Consider the following 24219-nt stretch of genomic DNA (forward strand, 5'->3'; position numbering starts at 1 on the left):
AAAATTGATCACAACCTAAAATGATCTATTTCAAAGCCACATGATTTTTAAAATTTAACTGTTACAAGCTTTTGTAGATGTAAATGACTGAATCATTTATGTTCACAGGGCTGGAAGACTTGCATCTGGATGAACGAATAATGCAGTTTTTATCCATTGTAAATACAATGTTCATAAAAATTAACCACCAGGAGACTCCACGTTTCCATGCCAGACATTATTCTGTAACTCCATTGGGTACAAGATCGGGACTCATTCAGTGGGTGGATGGTGCCACTCCTCTTTTTGGACTTTACAAGCGTTGGCAACAAAGAGAAGCTACTTTACAGGCACAGAAGGTAGAGGTGAATGTTCCTAATTTCGGTCCTTGCAGTGAATTAAAATAAGGAAGTAATAGACCCTGAATGTTCGTGGCACCATTGCTTAGTAGCTCCTGGCTCTCATCCCACCAGACTATCTACTCAAGGTGGGAGAAGCATTACTCTGCCCCCGCGGCAGTCATGAACCAGGGCTGTGTAATGAGAAGGGAGTATTCTTTTGGCCCTCCCCACAGGAAATAATGCAAAACCTGACGAGCCCATGTCACCCACTCTGCATTTGCAACTCTAGGTGGCAGTTTAAAACTTGTCCCTATGCTCAGTCAATTCTATGTTGAAGCTCTGCACATTGATCATGAATGGGTCGAATAGCCCACTGTAGGCTTGTCTGCAGCCATTGTTAATGTAATTTGACCTTTGAACATTAATCCTGCTCCAGTTAGACTTTTGTTTGGGTCTCTTTTGTTGGCCTGCCTGATTTTGGAAGTAAAAATTTGGACTGGAAGAATATCAGATTGGAACTGAACTCCACAATTTAAAATATTAAACCCTCTAATACACCCATCTCAGTTGGCTACCTGTGTGTTTATGCCACTATAGCTTTTTTTTGCTTTCCATTGACACTGTGTAAATGTACCATTTGAGAAAGTGAATAACTATAGTGTATTTCTTTTTTCCCCAAGAATCAAGATTCCTACCAGACTACACAAAATCCCGCGTTAGTCCCCCGACCCAGTGAGCTGTATTACAGTAAAATTGGGCCAGCTTTGAAATCAGTAGGTCTTAATCTTGATGTCTCACGGCGTGATTGGCCTTTGAGTGTAATGAGCTCCGTATTGGAAGAACTAATGGAGTCCACACCACCAAATCTTCTTGCGAAGGAGCTATGGTGTTCCTGTACTACACCAGATGAGTGGTGGCGTGTAACACAGGTATGAATAGTGTTAAGTATTTGAGAGGACAAGTATTATTTCATTTTTAAACAATTGCTATAAATGCGTGACTAAACTGGGTATTTTTAAATATATCATTCAGTTCAAGTTTGTCATTCACCCATACACATGCATACGGCAATGTTCCTCTGGGGCCAAGGTGCCAAACACAGTACCAATGGTCACATACAGCACAGAGCACATATAATAATGATAGTGGAAAAAAACAGTTACAAAAAAATAATAATATAGCCCAAGTCCCTTAATGTCATGGTCTGTAGATTGATGGTGCATGGATGGTGTCTAGGAATCACGTTTCTGCAAGAACAGCCTGCAGCAGTTCCTCATCTTGCACAAGCGCAGCCAGACTAATGCAATCTAGCTTTTCTTCCACCAAGCAAGCACAGGAGAGAAGCATCAACAGGAGGGGTACCCCACCATCAGTCCCACCAATTAACCAATGAATCAGTCTTGCAGTATTTTACGTTGCAAATCCTATGTCCAATAGGGTCTTGTAATCGCAACAAAATGTGATTAGGCAATCAGTCACATTTGTAATTTTCGTCTAAATATTCTAATTAATTTTGCCAAATTCTACCAATATTTTGATCATTTTTCTTTTTGATTTAGAGCAGTATGTGGCTTAACAAATATAGTTATTGTCAGTCATTTATTTATTGAATTTTTTGCAGCCATTTTGCTAATCTGGAGCAAAGTAATACCAAAGGAAAGTTTAGGTCTGGGATACTTTAGTTAACCCTGTACTCTATAATTATTTGCATTGTGTTTTTCACTTTCTGCCTGGTAAATTTACAGATTTCCAGAGAATATCAATAATGTCAGATGTCTTCCTAGAGAATAAGATTTCTTTGCCGCATGATATTGACCTGGTGAAGGCAAGGCTAAAGTGCTGTACTGGAATTATTTTATCCAAAAGCATTCATTAAAAAGTCTTCATTTATGGATTTATAATTTGGTTATGAGAAATTGAACTTGATTTTTGCTTCATCTTGTTTTCTAAAGTTTTGGAGTCATAATAATCATGCTCTTTTGTGGAACACTTTAAAAACTGGTTTATGATTAACTGAATCGTTGCAATAAAAGACACCATTTTGAAATACCCAAGTTTTTCTCAATATTTTTTTTCTATGTTGTAATATGAAGTCAGGGGGCCAGCCCTCCTTAATCTCTCTCTGAAATCTCAGTTTCTTTTAGATAGGTGATACTGCTCTGTGTAAATGCTTTCATTTACATGGGAGTTATTGGACCCAGGGGGCACCCCAGCTCACTTTAGAGCAAATTAATTACTTTGTAATAGCTATTTCATCTCATATAGGCACTGATGTACAGGGCTGCATGAGCTAGGTGATTTAATTTTTTCTTGATACCAATACAAATGGCTGAGGAATAAATATGCCTTCCAATTACTTCACACAATCTCAAATTACAACTTTTTAATTAACTCAATTAGTGGTTTGCTAAGCATTTTAAAACTGAGTGTCATCCTTTCTTCAATATTTTCTTGGAACATTTTGGGGTGGAGGAGGAAAGATCATATCCTAATAAGATGCTATGTGGAGGCTTCCATTCTTAAGCTATACTTTTCTCTATCATAAAATAACTAATCTTTCTGTTCTTTTTGGTAAATTCATATTGGTTGCTGTTTTAGATCTCTGTTTGTGCCTCTGCTGTATTGTGAGTGCAGGAATTTTTACATCATGATTTTAGAATTTGCATCCTTGTTTTCAAATCACTTTATGGTCATGTCCATTTATATCTCTGCAACCTTCCACAATCTGATTTTTTGCAAACCTCCAATTCTGGCTTATTTTCCTGATTTGCTCCTCCATTGGTGTCTGAAACTTTTCTCAACCTGAGCTTTGAAATTCCATAAACTACTTCACTGTTTACTACCTTAAAATCTGCCTCCTTGACCACATTTTCTGATGTTCTATAGTGTATTATATTTGATAATTCTTCTGAGGCAGCTTAAAAATATTATACAGATCTTTTTAAGGCGTGTTGCTTGAATTCTTATACATTTTATTGATGTCACTTAATGAGTTCTGTTTTACTCCAGTCGTATGCAAGATCAACTGCAGTTATGTCCATGGTGGGCTATATCATTGGGCTTGGCGATAGACACTTGGATAACGTTCTTATAGACATGACAACTGGAGAAGTGGTGCATATTGACTACAATGTTTGCTTTGAAAAAGGTACTACCATTTACACTGAACTTTAAGCCTTTAGTATCACCATGGTTTTATGTGATATTTAGAGCAAGTATTGTCAATTGTCTTTAGGGAAAAGCCTACGAGTTCCTGAGAAAGTTCCATTCAGAATGACTCAGAACATTGAGACTGCACTTGGTGTGACTGGAGTTGAAGGATTGTTCAGACTTTCTTGTGAGCAGGTTAGTTTCACATTGGATAAAAATATGTGTGCGATTACATCACCATTAATTGCAATGCTAATAGATACTTTGTGATTCTGTTTTCATAATCCAGCTAACCTGTTAAAAATATTTCCCTGTCAGGTAGTTCAAATAATGCGACGAGGTCGAGAGACCCTCTTGACCTTATTGGAAGCTTTTGTATATGATCCATTGGTGGATTGGACTGCCGGTGGTGAAATTGGATTTGCTGGTGCTGTATATGGTGGAGGGGGACAGCAAGCTGAAAGTAAACAGAGCAAGAGGGAGATGGAGCGAGATATCACCCGTAGCCTCTTCTCTTCCAGAGTTGCTGAAATTAAGGTACCCAACTTTGAAATATGTAATTTTTAAAAATATCAGATGTTGATATAGAGTTCAAAACTGAAACCTGTAACTATAAATGGATGCTTGAATTTGTAATCAGTTAAATAAAATACATTAAGCTATACTTTGGTAAAAGAAGATTCATTACATGCAGATCAAATCACTTATTCTTTGCAGTAGAAATACATTTTCTTCCAAGATGATATAAAGGACAGATCTATTTTGAATTGTTGTGCTCCTTGTGATGTAACAGAATTTCAGGGGTTTTTTTTGTGGAGGAAGTCCTGGGGAAAGAAAAGTGTGGATACTATGCTTTAGGAGTTTGCTTGGGGAAGAGGATACGTCATGCCATAGAGGTTGGTTTGGACCAATCATAAAGAGATGGAGATATTTCCAGCTTCACATCAATTATATTTGATTGATTTTATGGAGGATTATCCAGAAAGAGGGTGGTTAAATATTCTGAGCTTGATTAGAATATGATATCCATTTCCACTTGAGAGCCTCTATGCTTCTCAAAAATAGTGGTTATAAATTTACTTTTCAGGCATAGAAATAACTAACATCGCTTAGCCAGAACAGATGCAAACTTTTTTTTGCATTTGTCCAGTTCTTTGGAAGCGTAGGGCCAGGGAAATTGGTTCCATTTTTTTCCAAACAGCTGAGAATAAACTCGGACTGAAAGTGGAGGCCAAGTCTTTATATATATTTAAGGCAGACGTTGATAGATTCTTGATTGGTCAGAGCATGAAAGGATACAGGGAGAAGGCAGAAGACTGGGGCTGAGAGGAAAATTGGATCAGCCATGATGAAATGACGAAGCAGACTCCTTGGGCCTAATTTTGCTCCTGTATCTTATGGTCTTATGAAATGATGGCAGTTATTGCTGCAAAAGATAGACCCTGACGTTCAGAATCAGGTTTGTTATCACTGACATACTGTATGTCATGAAATGTGTTGTACTGCTACAGCTGTACAATGCAAAATATGAACATTTCTACAGGTTATAATAAGGAATATTTTTTTTAAAAAAGTAGTGCAATCAGAGGGCAAAATAGTTAGGTAGTGTTCAGTCAACTTTTACCATGATGACACTAATTCCAGTGAATTTCCATGTCTAAATGCTTAAGGCTCCATTAACATCATCTATACAGAGTGGTGATACATAAACTAGGGTTCTAGATCATTGATCCACAAGTAGATTAATTCCATACAACGTGATGGAAAGCAGATTTAGCTTTGGTCAACTGGTACAGACAAAATAAGCTGAATAGTGGCCTCCTGTACCATAATTTTTGTATGATTCTGCTTTCTTTCAGTTAGATTTAAATTCTACCATTACAGCCAAGGAATTTAAATTCCAGTAATTTAATCTGGATTCCACGTGACCCTGCCTGAGTAATACTAACCATTTAGATTGCTATAAAACTAGCATTATTCAAAGAAAGAAATCTGCTTTCCTTGACAGAATTGCAACTGCTCCCTCAATTCTGAGACAATCGGGGTGTGCAACAAGCACCACAATCATCTCCACCTTTTCTATCCTCACCCCCTTTGAAAACACTACCCTCTACTCTCCCACTAAGGAGCACCAGGATTGTCTCACTATTATCAGTCACATAGACTCTGATCTGCCATCCACTGCCATCAACCTCATAGTTTCCATACCCTGCACTGCTTGTTTCTACTTCCTACCAAAGATCCACAAACCTAACACTCTTGGTAGGCCTATTGTTTCTGCCTGACCTGGCCTGTTCCTGCCCCACTGAACCCGTGTCTGTATAAGTTTACTCTATTTTGTCCCCTTTGGTTCAATCACATTTTATCTACATCTGTGATGCTTCACATGCTTTCCATCACTTCAATGACTTTCAATTCCTTATTTTCACTGTGGTGCCTAGTTCCTATACACTTCCATCCTCTATCAGGAAAACCTTAAAGCTCTCCATTTCATTCTAACCAGTACTCCTTCCCTGTCTGGCAGAACTGCTCCCTATCCATGACACTTCCTTTTTTGGCTTGCCCCACTTTCTCCAAACTAAAGGGCCAGGGCACTCACATGGGCCATAGTTATGCCTGCCTTTTCGTCACTACATGGAGCGGCCTGTTCCAAACCCCCAATGGTAATGCTTGCCAATTTTTCCTCTGCTACATTGACAACTGCATTGGTGCTGCTTCCAATTTTATCAACTTTTTCTACAACTTTCACCCTGCCCTTAAAATCATTTGGTCCATCTCTGGCACCTCTTTCTCAATCACTCTTTTACAAATCTGCTGACTCATACTGTATCTCTTCCCACCCTATCACTTGTGAAAATGCTATTTCCTTCTCCCAATTCCTCAGTCTCTGCCACATTGGTTCTCAGGATGAGATTTTCCATTCTAGAACATCTGAGACTGCTTTTGTTTTTCAAAGAATAGGTTTCCCTTCCACCACTATCAATGCTGCCCTCATCTGCTTCTGCTCCATTTCTTACACATCTGCCCTAACAAAGTTCGCCTTGTCCTTGCACCCCACGAGGCTCTGTATCCAACACATCGTTCTCTGTAACCTGCACCATCTTCAGTGGGATTCTACCATGAAGCACATCTCTGCTTTCCATAGGCATCACCCTTTATGACTCCTTTGTCCATTTGTCACTGATCCCTTTCCTGGCACTTAACCGTGCAAGTATGATAGGTGCTACATCTGCCCCTACATCTCCCTCACTACCATTCAGGGCCCCAAACAATTCTTAACATGTGAAGCAACATTTCAGCTGCAAGCCTTTTGGCATCATCTATTGTTTCTGGCACTCCTGATGCGCCTCCTCTACATCAGTGAGGCCTGGCGAAAATTGGGGGACCACTTTGTTAATCAAGTTTACTGTCAGCTGCAAAAGACAAGATTTCTCATTGGCCACCATTTTGATTCAATTTTGCATTCCCATTCTGACATGTCTGTCTATGGCCTCCTCTGCTACCATGATGAGACCAAACTCAAATTGGAGGCACAACACCTCATATTCTGTCTGGATAGCCTCCAACCTGATGGCATGAACCTTGATTCAATTTTCCAGCAAACTCTATCCCCTCGGTACTGTCTTTCTAATCCCCATTCTGGTTGCTCTTTCACCCCTTTCTTGTCCTCACTTGGCCAAAATCTCCCTTTGATTCCCCTCCTTGCCTTTCTTCCATGGTCCACTGTCTTCCAGCTTCTTTCTTTATTTCCCCCTCCCCCCACCCACCCTCGCCTATTTTCACCTATCACCTGCCAGCTTGTACTACTTCCACTCCCCTCTCCTTATCCTGGCTTTTGCCCCCTTCTTTTCCCATCTTGATGAAGGGCCTCAGCCTGAAATGTCGATTGTTTATTTGCCTCCATAGATTCTGCCTGACTTGGTGAGTTCCTCCAGCATTGTGTGTGTGTTTCTCAAGAATTCCAGCATCTGAAGGATATATTGTCTAAAATTGGGAATCTGAAAAATTGAAAAAAAATTCAAATATTGAAATACAAACTTTTGAAAATCTCCAGCTGCTCAGACATTGTGTTCGAGAGATTTTAGGTCTCTTGACCTTTTCTGTCCTTGCAGTTAAGATATTTGATGAAAGATCATCGGCGAAAATGTGTTTCCCCCCCTCTCTGATGTTGACAAGCTAATTTTCATTCTCATGCCAGAATATTTGCAGGAGCTTAAACCTGAATGGAATTGGAATTAGGTTTATCACTATATCATGAAATTTGTTTTGCAGCAGCAGTACAAACAATTATAAACAGAATAGACAAAAAGAAGCTAACTTGTTTGAATTTGAAGATATCTTACACTCTGATTTTTACAAATTGCTCTTTCCTTCTATCTCTTTCACACAAGGTTACCTGGTTTAAGAACAGAGATGATATGCTGGCAGTTATTCCTAAACTTGATGCAAGCTTGGAGGATTACCTGAATCTCCAAGAGCATTTGACAAAAGTAGAGAAACTCCAGAGTAAATTGCTACAAGAAATCGAATTTCTGGAAGGAGCTGAAAATATTTCTGACCATCCAGCTCTTACATTGGAACAAAGGTATCAATTCAATCCTCTTGGTAATTTTTAATTTTGCATACATTTCAAATCTTCCTATATTTCAGTAAGTAGTATAAGTATGTTTGATAGCCAACCAAATGGAGCTACAAGTGTAAGTTTTTAAATAACATTATCGGCCAAAGGGTCTGTTTCTAATCCTGTGCTGTTCTGTGTTCTGTTAAACCATGTGCAAGCAGATTAGTTTGAATTGATACAGTGGTCAGCTCAGACATTGTAGGCTGAAAAGCTTGTTAATGTGCTCTACTTTTCTGTTCTTTTCTATGGCGAAAATATTTAACAATTTGAAAGTGCTTCAAATATTCGTATGTTTGAATTGACAATGTTTTTGTCAAGAGATCTTATCAATAGAGTGACTTAATAATCAAACCTGTTATTACAGTATGCATGAGCCAAAATGTATTTTGCAGTTAAAAATCCCATTTACTAATGAAACAGAACTGAAGAGCCACTCTCAATCTGAGGGAGGGAGGCCCATGAGGCAGATGCCTCCAATACTAAATGTTCTTTTTTCTCGTTTTTATTTTCTCCTGCCCTCCTGCTTTCCATAACACTGCCTTCTGCTCGGATACCAGTGTATGGGCATCAGCTGAGATGCTCTACCTGGTTGCTGCTTGCAATTCTGACATGAAGGTATTGTAGTTCAGTTCAACTTGGTCATGTCCTTGTTAAAGCTGAGCATTTTGTATTACCGTCCTTCCTCTGAACTGAAACACAAAATCTGCAGATGCTGGAAATCCAAGCAACACATATAAAATGCTGGAGGAACTTGGCAAGCCAGGCAGCATCTATGGAAAAAGAGGAAACAGTTGACATTTCAGACCAAGATTCTACACCAGGACTTTGGGGGGTGGGGGGGCGGAGGGATGAGAAGTCAAAGCAAGAAGGTGGGGGGAGGGGAGGAAGAAGTACAAGGTGGTCGGTGATAGATGAAACTGGGAGAGGGGGAGGGGTGGAGTAAAGAGATGGGAAGTTGATTGGTGAAAGAGATAAAGGGCTGGAGAAATGGGGGAGGGGAGTCTGATAGAAGATGGTAGAAGACCATGGAAGAAAGGGAAGGGAGAGTAGCACCAAAGGGAGGTGATGGGCAGGTAAGGTGATAGGGTTAGAGAGGAAAATGGGATTGATGAAAGGGTTGGGAACTACTGGAAGTTCAAGAAATTGATGTTCTTGCCATCAGGCTGGAGGCTACCCAAACGGAATATAATGTTTTGCTTTTCCAACCTGAGAACCCATGGATTGATAAGTCAAATATTCTGCACTATACCTTGTGTTTGTGCATTGTTTCATTCTGTGACCTAATAGAGAGCAAAGGAATGCAGTTTTATGAAAATGTTTGTTAATATGTTAATGTTTAAAGATTAAGCTGTTGTTAAGAGGCACATAGGTTTTCCTTGTCCTTTTGTGGCAGAATCATAGAAGGAGTGTGCGAGTGAATAATTTTCTCAATGCTATGCACCTTGCTACTTTGTTTTCCATTCAGGTATTCAGAACATACTCAGCTTCAGTCTCAGCAGCTGGCTGTACAGGATGCTATTCAGGTGAAACTGAATGACTTTGAACAGTGGATTACACAATATCAGGCTGCGTTCTCAAGCTTAGAAGCTACGCAGCTTGCAAGTCTGCTTCAGGATATCAGTACACCACTGGACTTGGGTAATGGCTATTCATTAACGAACCTCAGTAATTAGACATAGTTTACAGCAAAAAGTAGTTAAGAAGTATACTTGAGCTTTGAATAGTCGAGCAAGATCGTGTTCTATTTGAATGCACTTAAATACGTTCTTATGACACCTTCTGATTCCATTTAAGCAAATGACAGTATTTCTGTTCAACAAGTATTTATCAGGTTCAGGATTAGTGACAGTCTGTCATGCTCAGGCTTTTAGTGCCAGTTCAGCAGATTTTCCTGATTACTGAATGTATTGCTATTAATTCCCCTAACATACTTTTGGTTCACAGAGATGATAAACAGTATAAAAAATTCTCCTGTGAATCCAGTGAGTTTAGAGATTGCAGGAACCAGGCTCCTGGTGAGCAGAAATAAGAGCATGGCAGATACCACCTGATGTGCCAAATGCTGAACCATCAGTGTTTCTGAATAATTAGATAGTAAATTATTGGAAATCTATTGTAACTCTGCTTCTGTTGCCAATAATTTGTCATGTTTTGTATAAAATGTACAAAGCACCTACAGATGTATTTTAGCACCTATCTACAAATCGGATTCGATATCCCCAGCAACAAACTGCAAGTTTACTTTAAATTGAATAAAATTAGATTGAGATAACTGGGAATTGTTTTCCATTTTAAAAATTGTCCAAGGAATTGGTCTTGGGCAAATGAAGGTACATTTTAAGATTTACTTACTGCTAAATAACTTCTTTCTGATTTGACTATTTATCTGTAATCTCTCCTTCTCACACCCTAATCTCATCTTAATATAGGGGCTCCAAGCTATGTTCCAGCAACAACATTCCTCCAGAATGCAGGTCAGGCACACTTAATCAGCCAGTGTGAGCAGCTGGAAGGCGAGGTTGGAGCTTTGCTACAGCAACGTCGTACAATTTTGCGTGGATGTCTAGAACAGCTTCATAGCTATGCTGCTGTAGCTCTGCAGTACCCAAAAGCTGTTTTCCAAAAGCATAGGATGGAACAGTGGAAAACATGGATGGAGGAACTGATATGTGAAATGACAGTGGAACACTGCCAGGAACTGTACAGAAAGTGAGTACCATGTGAATTGTGATACTAGTTAAGTATACTTTGCCAGCTTAGTAAACTCTTACAGAAATACAACTGAATTCTGAATGGACTGACCACTGCAGGATTAAGCTTCAGTCAAATCATTACTGCTGTTTTCTGCACTAATGGATAAATAGGTTGTTGTGGTAATTTCTGATCGCGCTCCATTAATACATTTAAGGACATCAAATGAAGATGAGGCATGTTGTAATTAAATTCTATGCCCTTAAACTGATCTTTCAAGATTTTATCACGAATGGAAAGGCGTGAGGTAGCTGGTGCTCTGAAACTCTGGATTTTAAATCATAATTTATAATGTTCTGGATGGCTCTTGACGTGAGTTGGCAACAGCCCATGATGAACGTCGAGCTGTATGACAACCTACCGATGCTCACCACTAAAATTGAGGCGAGAAGACTGCAACTAGCGGGGCACTGACTACGCCACCCCGAGCTACCTGCCAGCCTAGTCATCATATGGGAGCCCAAACGTGGGAGGATGAACCCTGGGCACCCTCCCAAGACTCTGGTCAACATGCTCCTAGAAGACAGCGGCGCGGCTAATGTAGATGAACTGAACACACTGAGGGAGAGGAAGAAGTGGAGAGTCCATCATCATGCCTGAAGCCGGCCCCTTAGGCCTGAGTCGACGTAGTAGTAGTAGTAATTATACTTCTAATTTCAACATTTGGCAAAATCAGTAATCTGGTCAATCTCAATCCCTCGCCTATCTCCCTATAACCTATTTTCCCCCATCCATTCTCACATCTGAGGGGGCAAGTTACAGAGACCATCTAGCCAACCAGGGCTTCTTGGGGTATGGGAGGAAAACAGAGCAATTGGGGGAATGTCTATGTAATCACAGGGAGAGCAGGCACACATGCAACACACAAACAACGTGCAAGACGTGGGTCTCAGGAGCTGTGAGATAGCACCAACTGCTGTTAGAAAGGAATATTTTAAAGACTATATTCTATAGTTCTCTTTAAATTGTTTTTGCTTAGGAACACATAGTTTATTCAGCTCATTAGGTTTGTTCAGCACTTCAGTGAGACCCTGCTTCATCAGCATCTTAATTCCATTTGCCTGCTTTGTTTCGTATTCCTAACACAATTAGCTAAGAACAATCTGTGTCTCAGAATGAGTTTATTGAACTGGCTTTACTGGTTTCTTTGCAGGCGTCCCAAATGCCTATCATTCTTTATGAACATGTTTTAATTCCCAGACGAGTCCAAATGTCCCAGTTATAACATCATGACACATCCCTTGCCTCAGGCTTTCCCAGTAGTGGGAAAGTATTTTCAGCAGTCTTTCAGTTACATTCAAAACTGATTAGCTCACTCAACTTTCAATGTTCTGAGAATGCAAGTGTAATTTATGAAATTCAATGTAAAATTCCCTAAACTTCTGGATATTTTTGTATTTGACCACTACAGTTTTGTGATCTGTGTATGGGAACTCTTAAATCCCTTTGGACTTTGCTATTCTGTTTCAAAATATTATTAAGACTCTAATGAACAACTGCATATAACTGCACTGAAAACCATGTGAGCAGTTTTATCTGCCCAGTTGATCCATTATTATGTCTTTACCTTATCTGCCTATCATCCATGCTACCAGTCCTTGCAATCCCCAAAATGAAAATGCATGGCTGGCCTAAGACTCTGTATACATTGGTTTTGTTGAAACATAGAAAACCTACGGCACAACACAGGCCCTTCGGCCCACAAAGTTGTGCTGAACATGTCCCTACCTTAGAAATTACTGGGCTTACCCATAGCCCTCTATTTTTCTAAACTCCATGTACCTATCCAAAAGTCTCTTAAAAGACCCTATCATATCCGCCTCCACCACTGTTGCCGGCAGCCCATTCCACGTACTCACCACTCTCTGCGTAAAAAAAACTTACCCCTGACATCTCCTCTGTGCCTGCTCCCCAGCACCGTAAACCTGTGCCCTCTTGTGGCAGCTATTTCAGCCCAGGAAAAAAGCCTCTGACTATCGACACGATCAGTGCCTCTCATCTTGTACACCTCTATCAGGTCACCTCTCATCCTCCGTCTCTCCAAGGAGAAAAGGCCGAGTTCACTCAACCTGTTTTCATAAGGCATGCTCCCCAATCCAGGCAACATCCTTGTAAGTCTCCTCTGCACCCTTTCTATGGTTTCCACATCCTTCCTGTAGTGAGGCGACTAGAACTGAGCACAGTACTCCAAGTGGGGTCTGACCAGGGTCCTATATAGCTGCATCATTACCTCTCGGCTCCTAAATTCAATTCCACGATTGATGAAGGCCAATACACCATATGCCTTCTTAACCACAGAGTCAACCTGCGCAGCTGCTTTGAGCGTCCTATAGACTCAGACCCCAAGATCCCTCAGATCCCCCACACTGCCAAGAATCTTACCATTAATACTATATTCTGCCATCATATTTGACCTACCAGAATGAACCACTTCACATTTACCTGGGTTGAACTCCATCTGCCACTTCTCAGCTCAGTTTTGCATCCTATCATTGTCCCTCTGTAACCTCTGACAGCCCTCCACACTATCCACAACACCTCCAACCTTTGTGTCATCAGCAAACTTACTAACCCATCCCTCCACTTGATCATCCAGGTCATTTATAAAAATCATGAAGAGTAAGGGTCCCAGAACAGATCCCTGAGGCACACCACTGGTGACCGACCTCCATGCAGAATATGACCTGTCTACAACCACACTTTGCCTTCTGTGGGCAAGCCAGTTCTGGATCCACAAAGCAATGTCCCCTTGGATCCCATGCCTTCTTACTTTCTCAGTAAGTCTTGCATGGGCTACCTTATCAAATGTCTTGCTGAAATCCATTTATACTACATTTACTGCTCTTCCTTTATCAATGTGTTTAGTCACATCCTCAAAAAATTCAATCAGGCTCGTAAGGCATGACCTGCCCTTGACAAAGCCATACTAACTATTCCTAATCATATTATACCTCTCCAAATGTTCATAAATCCTGCCTCTCAGAAACTTCTCCATCGACTTACCAACCTCTGAAGTAAGACTCACTGGTCTATAATTTCCAGGGATATCTCTACTCCCTTTTTTGAATAAAGGACAACATCCGCAACCCTCCAATCCTCTGGAACCTCTCCCGTCCCCATTGATGATGCAAAGATCATCGCCAGAGGCTCAGCAATCTCCTCCCTTGCCTCCCACAGTAGCCTGGGGTATATCTCATCCGGTCCCAGCGACTGATCCAACTTGATGCTTTCCAAAAGCTCCAGCACATCCTCTTTCTTAATATCTACATGCTCAAGCTTTTCAGTCGGCTGCAGGTCATCACTAAGATCATCAAGATGCTTTTCCATAATGAATACTTTACTTCAGTATTCACTAAGTACCTCTGCTATTTCCTCCGGTTCCATACACACTTTCCCACTGTCACACTTGATAGGTCCTATTCTTTCACATCTTATCCTCTTGCTCTTCACATACTTGGAGTTTTCCTTAATCCTGCCCGCCAAGGCCTTCTCCTGGCCCCTTCTGACTCTTCTAATTTCCTTCTTAAGCTCCTTCCTGTTAGCCTTATAATCTTATAGATCTCTAACATTACCTAGCTCTCTGAATCTCACAAGCTCTTCTTTTCTTCTTGACTAGATTTATTACAGCCTTTGTACACCACGGTTCCTGTACCCTACCATAACTTCCCAGTCTCATTGGAATGTACCTATGCAGAACTCCACACAAATATCCCCTGAACATTTGCCACATTTCTTCTGTACTTTCCCCTGAGAACATCTGTTCCCAATTTAAGCTTCCAATTTCCTGCCTGATAGCCTCATAATTCCCCTTACTCCAATTAAACGCTTTTCTAACTTGTCTGTTCCTATCTCTCTCCAATGCTATTGTAAAGGAGATAGAATTATGATCACTATCTTCAAAATGCTCTCCCACTGAGAGATCTGATGCCGGACGAGGTTCATTTCCCAATACCAAATCAAGTACAGTCTCTCCTCTTGCAGGCTTATCTACATATTCTATCAAGAAACTTTCCTGAACACACCTAACAAACTCCACCCCATCTAAACCCCATCTCTAGGGAGATGCCAAACGATATTTGGGAAATTAAAATCTCCCATCATGACAACTCTTATTATTACACCTTTCCAGGATCTGTTCCCCTATCCGCTCCCTATCCCTGTTACTATTGAGTGGCCTATAAAAAACACCCAGTAAGGTTACTGACCCCTTCCTGTTCCTAACCTCCACCCACAGAGACTCAGTAGACAATCCCTCCATGATGTCCACCTTTTCTAGAAGGTCTCTAGATGTGACAATATGAATTTGTGGGGAGAAAATGATCTTGAAAGCGCATCTTTGCAAGAGGTGTAATGATACCTGGTAACAAATACCCAAAAGGAATGATTGACAAAATCTTTCAGAATAAATTTGTTTTAACTTTACAAGTAGACCTGCAGCATAATTGTGGGCAATGAGGCTGAAAACTGCTACCATATGCTATTAAAATAACTGGGAATTATTGATGTATGCAACCTCTGTTTTCTAGGTATGAGATTCAGTATGCTCCCCAGCAGCCTACAACAATCTGTCAGTTCATAACAGCAACTGAAATGACTCTTCAACGTTTTGCTGCAGACGTTAACAGTCGGTTAATCAGGCAGGTTGAGAGACTGAAGCAGGAATCGGTAACAGTCCCTGTTTGTGAAGAGCAGCTAAAGGAAATCGAGCGCTGTATAAAAGTTTTTCTTCATGAAAATGGTGATGAAGGATCCTTAAGCCTGGCTAGTGTCATCATCTCTGCCCTTTGTGCATTAACAAGGTAGTGTCTGTCCTGCTATAGATGTTAGCTTCTTTCTGCAGCCAGCATTTAGGAAGTGCAAATGTTTGAGCTTTAAAAATGATATTCATCATCCAAATTGGCTGTTTTTTGTTAAATGCTATTTAGTTACCCCAAATATAAAATGATTCCAGGCATTATTAAAGCATCTGTCTCAAGAATCCGATGTTGACTAGAGAATTAGGCCTGTTGATTTTATTGCATGTTTTACTTGGAGTAAAACGAAGATTTTTACGCAGGATAGATCTGGCGACTGTACAGTCTACTCTTTTGTTTCAGGCGGAACCTTATGATGGAGGGAGCTGCGTCAAGTGCTGGGGAACAGCTGGTTGATTTGACTTCCAGAGATGGTGCTTGGTTTTTGGAGGAGCTCTGTAGTATGAGTGGCAATGTCACCTGTCTTGTACAACTACTTGAACAGTGCCAGCTGGTTCCGCAGGATCTTGACATCCCAAACCCTGTGGAAGCATCCGAAGCAGTTCATTTGGCTAATGGAGTGTACACTTCCCTCCAGGTTAGTGTTGGGATGTATAGCTGGCAGAGTACATTTAATCCTGTGAAATGTGAATTGTTAGCATTATGATGGGAAGAATGAGAAGAGGGGATATAAAGTAGTCAACACCATTTTTTTTTAAAAAATTACAAGAGCAGACATTGTATCAGAGTCAGAAAGATGTGCTGACCATCAAGACCCCTTTTTCATTAACCCTACACTAATTTTTTTTATTCTTCCCACAATCCCATCGAGTCCCAGATTCCACCGTTCATCTACACAAGGATCATGTGCAGTGGCCAATTAGTCTACCAGCACTCCTACATCTGTGGGATGTGGCTTATGAGCATTATACATTGAAAGTGACAGGGTGGTAAAATGTTTGAAAAAGCATGCAGAGGTGAGGAAGTAATGAAGCACCAAATTACTTATACTGGAGTGTCATATCCAGTTATAGGCACATTCACAGAAAAATGAGGCAGCTTTGGAAAAGGTGCAGAAGAGACTTACGTAAATAATTTTGGGGATGAGACGCTGGTTGTGTAGCTTGGGAGGAAACTTAATTGTCCTTGGATTAGAGGAGGTTCTGGGGATATTCAATAGAAATATTTTTTTTAAAAAATAAGGGTTGCGAGAGAAAATATGTTTCTGTTAGCTGAGATGTAAAGAGCTAGGAGGTATAGAATGAAAGTTCTTGACAGAGAAATGAAAAGTGATGCTTTTGATTAGGTTTTGAACTAATCTACTGGCACTGTAACAGAATCAGTTCAATTTCAGCACTTAAGAACAATTTGCACACCATGTGGGCACATGGTGGCCAAATGGTTAAGGCATTGGACTAGCTACCTGAAGGTCGTGAGCTTGAGCCCCAGCCGAGGGAACGTGTTGTGTCCTTGAGCAAGGTACTTAATCACACATTGCTCTGTGGTGATCTTGACACTGGTGCCAAGCTGTATGGGTCCTATCACCCTTCCCTTGGACAACATTGGTGTTGTGGAGAGGGGAGACTTGCAGCATGGGCAACTGCTGGTCTTCCGTACAACCTTGCCCAGGCCTGTGCCCTGGAGAGTGAAGACTTTCCAGGCGCAGATCCATGGTCTCGCAAGACTAACAGATGCCTTTGAGATAGTGGGATCAGTTGGAATTCTCTTCCGTAGAGTAGGTATAGACTTAACAAACTGGCTTCCTTCCACACTATAATTTTTCTGTGATTCTGGAGGGTGTTCTGACACAGTTGAAAATGTTTCAATCTTTTTTTTTTAAATAGGAGCTAAACACCAACTTCAGGCAAATCATCTTTCCAGAAGCCCTTCGGTGTATGATGAAAGGCGAAAATACTTTGCAGAATATGCTTAATGAGCTGGACAATATCATTGAACAGACAACCGATGGTGTTTCTTTGCAAATGCTCATAGATTCTCTGCAGGCTTACCTTAGAAATGCTGCAATGGGATTGGAAGAAGAAACCAATGTTCATTATATTGATGTCACCAGGTAAGTGCAAGTATTTTGGTTTTGACGGAAGGGATTGTAAATTATATGTAACAATGAAGCAATCACTATTGTGGTAGAAGTGCCAGCTTAGGGTTCCCAGTTAAAACTATATGGATGTTTCGTTGGGTAGGTTTTTAGCTTGGAAAAGGATTGCAATAAGTCTTTGTAAAGATAACTGTCTCCCACTACTGTATTTCAGTACATGTGTAGGTTGGCAATGAGAGTAATTTGTAACTCGTGTTTATTGTGCAGCGTTGCATGCACTAACATTGGAATGACCAAGCCCTCTTAAGGACGCTGCTTTGATTTCTTCTGGTAAAGAGGTAACACACAACTATGTGCATCCTCATTAGCATGTAATAGATTTAGCAAAATAATGTCACAACCAATGTCTCAGATCAAACTTCTGTAGTCCTCCTACATGTGGATAGATTGTGCTGGAGGATCCAGAGTATAAAATCTTGAAGTTCTAAGATCATCCTCAACAATAATAGAGCCCAAGATAAGACTATCAAAGGCTAAGGCTGAATCATAAATACTTTTGTCCAACCAGAAATGCTGGGTTGCTTATCCACCCTCACAGAAGCTAGTCTGTTTTCATTTATCCTACATGATGCCAACCAAGAAGGACGTGAAAGCAATAGGCTCAGAAAGTTAATGGGAGCATACAATATCTTGGCTGCAATATTGAAGACCTATGTTCCATAACCAATCATACATCTAATCAAGCTGTTCCAAGACAGAGTACTGGCATCTATCCAACAATGTGCAAAATTGCCCCCAGGTCATTATATCAGATGGCATCTTCCTGCCAGTAATTCACCGGAAAGTCTGCAGTGGTTCAAGATGACAGCACATCTTTTTCAAAGGCAGTGTGGGATGGATAGTGTATTTTGATAATTCTGATCGCACCCATATCCTGAAAAATGAATTTAAGAAAAGTTTTCGCTGTTTCTAGAATTTTGGTCCATGAAAGAAAAATGTGCAGTCGTAAGACACAGGAGCAGAATGAGGCCATTTGGCTGATCGAGTCAGCTTTGCCATTGCATCATGGCTGAATTTTTTTTTATCCCTTTCAACCCCATTGTTGCCTTCTCCCTGTAAACTTCGACACCCTTGCAAATCAGTAATTATTTATATTGTGTACTAACTCTGAAAATTGTTCCTCTAAGTTAGAAACTAAGTTTGAGATTTCTGTATTTATGCATAACATAATATTAATCAAGCTCTGTGCCTTCCATGCCCAAAATGCATTGGACAAGGATTGATGTACAGTTTATCAAAATAGTATTATAAATATGCAGATTTCCTTAAAAGGACAGTTGTCAAGACTTTTAAATGGTGAGCATTAAGTTTTGAAAGTTGACCATGGAAATGCAAAGTTGCCGCCAGGCTGCTATTTTAGAAGTTTAATTCTGCATAATTGGGTCATGTTTGCAGTAAAGTTCTGGCCACTTAGCTCACAAGGAAATATTAGGTTTAATAGTTATGTTAATAGTGTGATTAAATCCTAATAACAGCCAAAAAAACTGTCTGATGCTGGAGATGTCTCCAACTGTATTCTGATTCCTTCAGATTTTAATCATTGGCAAACTAAGATTTGCTTTTACTTTAATCCTTTCCCTTCTCTTCACTGGAAAAACCTGTGAAGGCTGCAATAAGCTTAAACAGAATATGCTTGCTGATGTCTGTAAAATGTTTTCAAATTGCTCAAATTCCTCAAGGAGCACAAAATATAAAAATTGGCTAATATACTTGAAGTTCAGTTTTGAATAAGGTGTATAAATTTTGTCTGCAGAAAGTTGTTTATTTTTTTCCATTATTTTCAGAATGCTGCGAGCTCAGTATACAGAATTAATCCAGCCCAGAAGTGCGGATGGCTCAGTAGAGGAGACACCAAAGATGTCTGCTGGCCAGATGTTACTTGTGGCTTTTGATGGAATGTTTGCCCAAGTTGAAAGTGCATTTGGTTTATTAATTGAGAAGGTAGTATAATACACCCATGTTTTCTTTATATAATCTAAAATTTTTAGTATCACAGATATTTGGTGTACTGCCCAGTTTAACAATGGAAATATTGAATTGCACTGTGTATCATGATCCTGTCTTGTAGATTTGAGTCTAGCTTCTCAAGTGTAAAGTTACTTTTAAGGATGTGAATTGGGTTATGACTAAACCAGTTTTCTAACTTTAAAACCCCTCATAACTTCACTTTTTAGTTTGAGTAATGTGCAAGCTATATTGTACTTTTATATAATAAGTTGTGCTGGTGGTCTTTTTAGCTGAACAAGATGGAAGTACCACTAGCGTGGAGGAAAATTGACATTATTAGAGAGGCACGTAGCACACAGGTCAACTTCTTTGATGACGATAATCACCGACTTGTGCTAGAAGAAATATTCTTTCTGAAACGACTGCAAACTATAAAAGAATTCTTCAGACTTTGTGGAACCTTTGCTCATACATTATCAGGTATTTTTTTTATGTTTAACAGTTCATAAATATCATTAAAAGAATAATTGTCACAGGAAATATTGCATGTTATATTTTATCTTGGTCTACAAGGAGCACCATTGAGATATTTCCATTCTAGGAAAATGTGCAGGATTATGTTCTTTAATATGTGACAGATTTGGTAAAACTTGTTGCCTTTCCTGAAAATCTCAAGGCTCTCCACAATTGAGTAATAAAAAATATCAATGACAATTAAGTGATTTATCATAATCTGAATGAAGCAACATTAATTTAATTCTCTTTTAGCTTATTTAATATGATTTAACTGGCCAAAGGTTGGCATTGATCTTTGATCTAACTTATAAAATGTTTATAGTTCACACTAATGAAAAAATTGCTTTGGCCTACAACCTGGAAAAATCACCTGACTACTGTCTGTGCATCTCATACTGTCATTTGTAGTTCTTGATTCAAAGGTAGTCATGAGATCATTGCAAATGAGTATTCTTTTACTGTAGTATATAATACATTGTATGTTTCCCATGGTGGAACATATTTAATGCTTTTCATTCTTTGTGTCTAAATCCTTGTTAACCAAACCTATTTTTAAAAGTACGTATTTTTCTGAAATATCTTGTACTAATAACTATTGTCAGCTCAAAATATGATGTGTATTATTCTGTTTCATTTCCCAGGGGTTATTCCACTGGATGATCCCAGTTCATTGAATGGTCCTGTCCAATTGGTTAATGTAAAATCCATGTACAGGAGTTCTTGCTTCAGTGAAGATCAAATGGCGAAACCAATAAAGGCATTTACAGCAGACTTTGTGAGACAGCTTTTGATTGGCCTTCCAACTCAAGCACTTGGACTGACCCTTTGCAGTTATATTAGTGCTCTTGGTGTGGACATTATTGCACAGGTGGAAGCCAAAGACTTTGGTGCTGAAAGTAAGGTCTCTGTGGATGATCTTTGTAAGAAAGCAGTGGAACATAATATTCAGGTTGGCAGATTTTCGCAGTTAGTTATGAACAGAGCCACTGTACTGGCCAGCTCATATGATACTGCTTGGAAAAAGCATGATCTGGTTCGCAGGTTGGAGACAAATATTGCATCTTGTAAGACCAGCTTTCAGAGGGTACAGATACAGATTGCCATGTTTCAGGTAAACTTTTGTGTTTTTTTTTTATTGTGTGTTTAAGGGAAAAAGAAAAGTATAAGGGAGTACCTTTAAGGCAAACTTGTGTCAATTAAGGTGCAGATTTAGACCCCAAGTGTATTCAGCTTTTGGTTTAACTGTTCCACTATTGTCACACCTGAATAGTATTTGATTACTTGTGTCTCCAGATTTTATGAAATTGTACAGTAGTGCATTTTATTGCTACATCTAACATATCAAGCAATTCTAAAGTATCCCTTAAATCCAGTTTGATGTGAGGTACTGATGTTTGTGCAATTCCTTCTAGTTCTATCAGAATTGGTTAACTAGTTCCTTCTGCCAGCACCCAGATTAATGCTATTCATTTAATAAATAAAACTGAAGTTGATGTAGTTGAACTCAGTGAATAGCAACTCCACCTACTGTTGCTTTTGGTCTCTGTGGTTTTGTTTGAATGTTTTAGCCATTTGAGGTATTTTTCTACCTGCTTGAATGCAGTGCAAAAAGTTGCTAACTAATTAACAGATTTTATTTTTCATAAGTGTGAGTATGTAAAATTAGTTTTAACTATGATTCATTTCTTCTAACAGTGGCAGCATGAAGATATTCTTATGAATAGAACTCAGCCTATTTCAACAGTTACACCTCCACCTCGCACGGGCATTCTTTCCAACATGAAAAAGAAATTACATGCTCTCAGCCAACTGGAAGTTTCTGTTTCCACAGTACAGGTAAATTCTTTGTTTCAGTTTTATTTTTGCACTCGAATGTATTCACCTTCAATAAACCAGTGTTCATAGGTCAAATACGAACCTTTTGCACTGCTCTGTGGTACTTTTTTCTTGCACTTAAATTGACATTAATGTAGCGTGGGTGCACACCCTACGGTATATTCAATACAATGGAATCTAGCAGAGATTGCAAACGTGCTTCAATTGAGATACATGATTCATTAAAGTTCAAGTTTAATTATCATTCAACCATACATGAATACAGTTGACTGATAATTAAACTGAACATAAAATGTGGTGATTGCCACTTTTATTCAGGCAAGTTACAATAGGTTCCAAAAAATTTCCCACCGAGTATTTTTAAGTGGAGATTCTGTTTTTGAAGTTGAATGCCCTTTTTTTTTTTAAAACCCTACTTGTTTAATCATGGTTTGAACTACGAAAAAATCTCAATTTCTCCTTTAAATGTAATTTTCTCAATGCCAGAAATATAACACAGAATGATTTTTTTGTTATACAGGAGAAACTGGCAGCTTTGGAAGCCAGTATAGAGCAACGTTTGAAATGGGCAGGGGGAGCTAATCCTGCTTTGGCTCCTGTACTCCAAGATTTTGAGGCAACCATCTCTGAAAGGAGAAATCTGGTGGTGAAGGAAAGTCAGCGGGCAAACCAAGTACGTATACACTTGCTCCAAGAACAATGCTCCAAAGCATTTTTCATTTCCCAGTACGAATACTCAAATGTAGTACAAGTCCATTGCACATTCCATTCATGTTCCTTTGGCAGACAGGAAACACTAAAGATATAAATAAAAGACTAAATTTGCTGTAATGTATGATTCACTTAAAAAGTCAAATTTACTGAAATGAGGCTTCCGTTGGTCAGAATTGACTATGGATATTGCAATTGAAAGCTTTCAATCACCAGTTCTTTGACAATATGGATATTGTATCCCAGCTGGCTAGATATGCAAGCCTAGGTAGTGTGATATGGAGAGCAAGCTGTTGCCCATGTAGCAAGCTCGCCCTCTCCATACATCTGATGAACACAAAAGAATGGCAGAGACAGATGCAGTTTGGTACCAGCAGTATACCAGGAGTTGCCAGTCAGCATTGAACTCAATGTAGGACTGCCTTAGGCACTCCAGCTCTAGATTTTTTCCTCGGGGTTTACTCCCAAAGTCCTCCCTGTGAGTGGTTATAGCCACAAGGCAGTGGAGGTTTGAGATCAGAGCTTTCCTTCTCCTAGATGAGCTGCCAACATGGCTGATGAGCCCCATCTGCCTGAAACAACTGGTTTTAAGGTGCCAGCAGCCTGCCTTTGCCCCTTCTCCGGTCAGTAGAAACTGTTCTACCAGACTTAGTGGCTAAGTCACACATGAAGGCCAGCAGCTGGACTTGGTTGTCAAAGGCTATTTGAGGCGTATGCCATCGAGAGCATTTAATATGTAGTGGGAACTTGTTCCCATTTCCACCCCCGACAACAACCTGAAGGAACCTTACTGAAATATGGTATCTAATATGACTAAGTGTCGAAAATACTGTTGAAACATTTTGAGTGTTTACATCAGAGCAGGTTCTCAATTGAGCATTCAGAACTGCGGGTATATTCTTCCCCTTTCCACTGGATTTGGATTGACAATTTATTGATACAATTGAAAGCTAATACTATCTTTGAAAGAAAGAGAACCAGAATCAGGTTTATTATCACTGATGTAAGTATATCATGAAATTTGTTGTGCCCCAGTGGATTGGTGCAGTTTATTTTCTGAATTCTATATTTGAATCCACACTAAACTGCTTTCTATAAGGTTATCCATATCTAACCAGTTCTTTACAATGCAGATAAGTTCCTGACAGTTCTTCTCTTTTTTAAAAAAAGGCTTGCATTGATATCAACTGATTTCAATCATTTAAGAACTCACATTTTTCAGTTTCATTTTAAACTTTCTCTTGCATCAGCTTTTAGGAAAAAAATTCATCTGTCGTGGACCTTTGTTCTGAAACTGGGATTATTCTGTAACACTTTTAAGGGAACTGGGCAAAATCCCTAAAGGGCATTTAGATCTCCATAACAAAAAAAATCATGGACCAAGACCGTGAAGAGGTGGTGAAGGAATTTAAAGAGAGCATCATCTAATGTGGAGCTGCCATTTATGTTTGGAAATGAGCCTGTGCTTGTGGATTGTACCTTGCACTTTCAAGTGTGCATATTTAGCTTAAATTAATG

The 24219-nt window shown here is 39.6% G+C and overlaps 1 protein-coding gene across 3 annotated transcripts in view; it reads left to right on the forward strand.

Moving 5' to 3' along the window:
- Positions 1–24219, forward strand: part of smg1 (SMG1 nonsense mediated mRNA decay associated PI3K related kinase) — a 142716-nt gene that overhangs the window by 98809 nt on the left and 19688 nt on the right. For 2 of the 3 annotated variants that reach the window (XM_063059057.1, XM_063059060.1), the window contains 16 exons: positions 109–344; positions 1001–1249; positions 3330–3468; positions 3556–3665; positions 3789–4007; positions 7862–8055; positions 9557–9729; positions 10521–10800; positions 15369–15641; positions 15939–16173; positions 17420–17646; positions 19476–19632; positions 19929–20118; positions 20796–21265; positions 21850–21990; positions 22511–22663. In XM_063059057.1, the coding sequence (XP_062915127.1) occupies positions 109–344; positions 1001–1249; positions 3330–3468; positions 3556–3665; positions 3789–4007; positions 7862–8055; positions 9557–9729; positions 10521–10800; positions 15369–15641; positions 15939–16173; positions 17420–17646; positions 19476–19632; positions 19929–20118; positions 20796–21265; positions 21850–21990; positions 22511–22663 (3446 nt within the window). The remainder of the gene's footprint in view (positions 1–108; positions 345–1000; positions 1250–3329; positions 3469–3555; positions 3666–3788; positions 4008–7861; positions 8056–9556; positions 9730–10520; positions 10801–15368; positions 15642–15938; positions 16174–17419; positions 17647–19475; positions 19633–19928; positions 20119–20795; positions 21266–21849; positions 21991–22510; positions 22664–24219) is intronic. The other variant, XM_063059059.1, reaches the window with a different exon arrangement.

This window comes from Mobula hypostoma, chromosome 9 (assembly GCF_963921235.1).
Source record: "Mobula hypostoma chromosome 9, sMobHyp1.1, whole genome shotgun sequence".
Lineage (NCBI taxonomy): Eukaryota > Metazoa > Chordata > Chondrichthyes > Myliobatiformes > Myliobatidae > Mobula > Mobula hypostoma.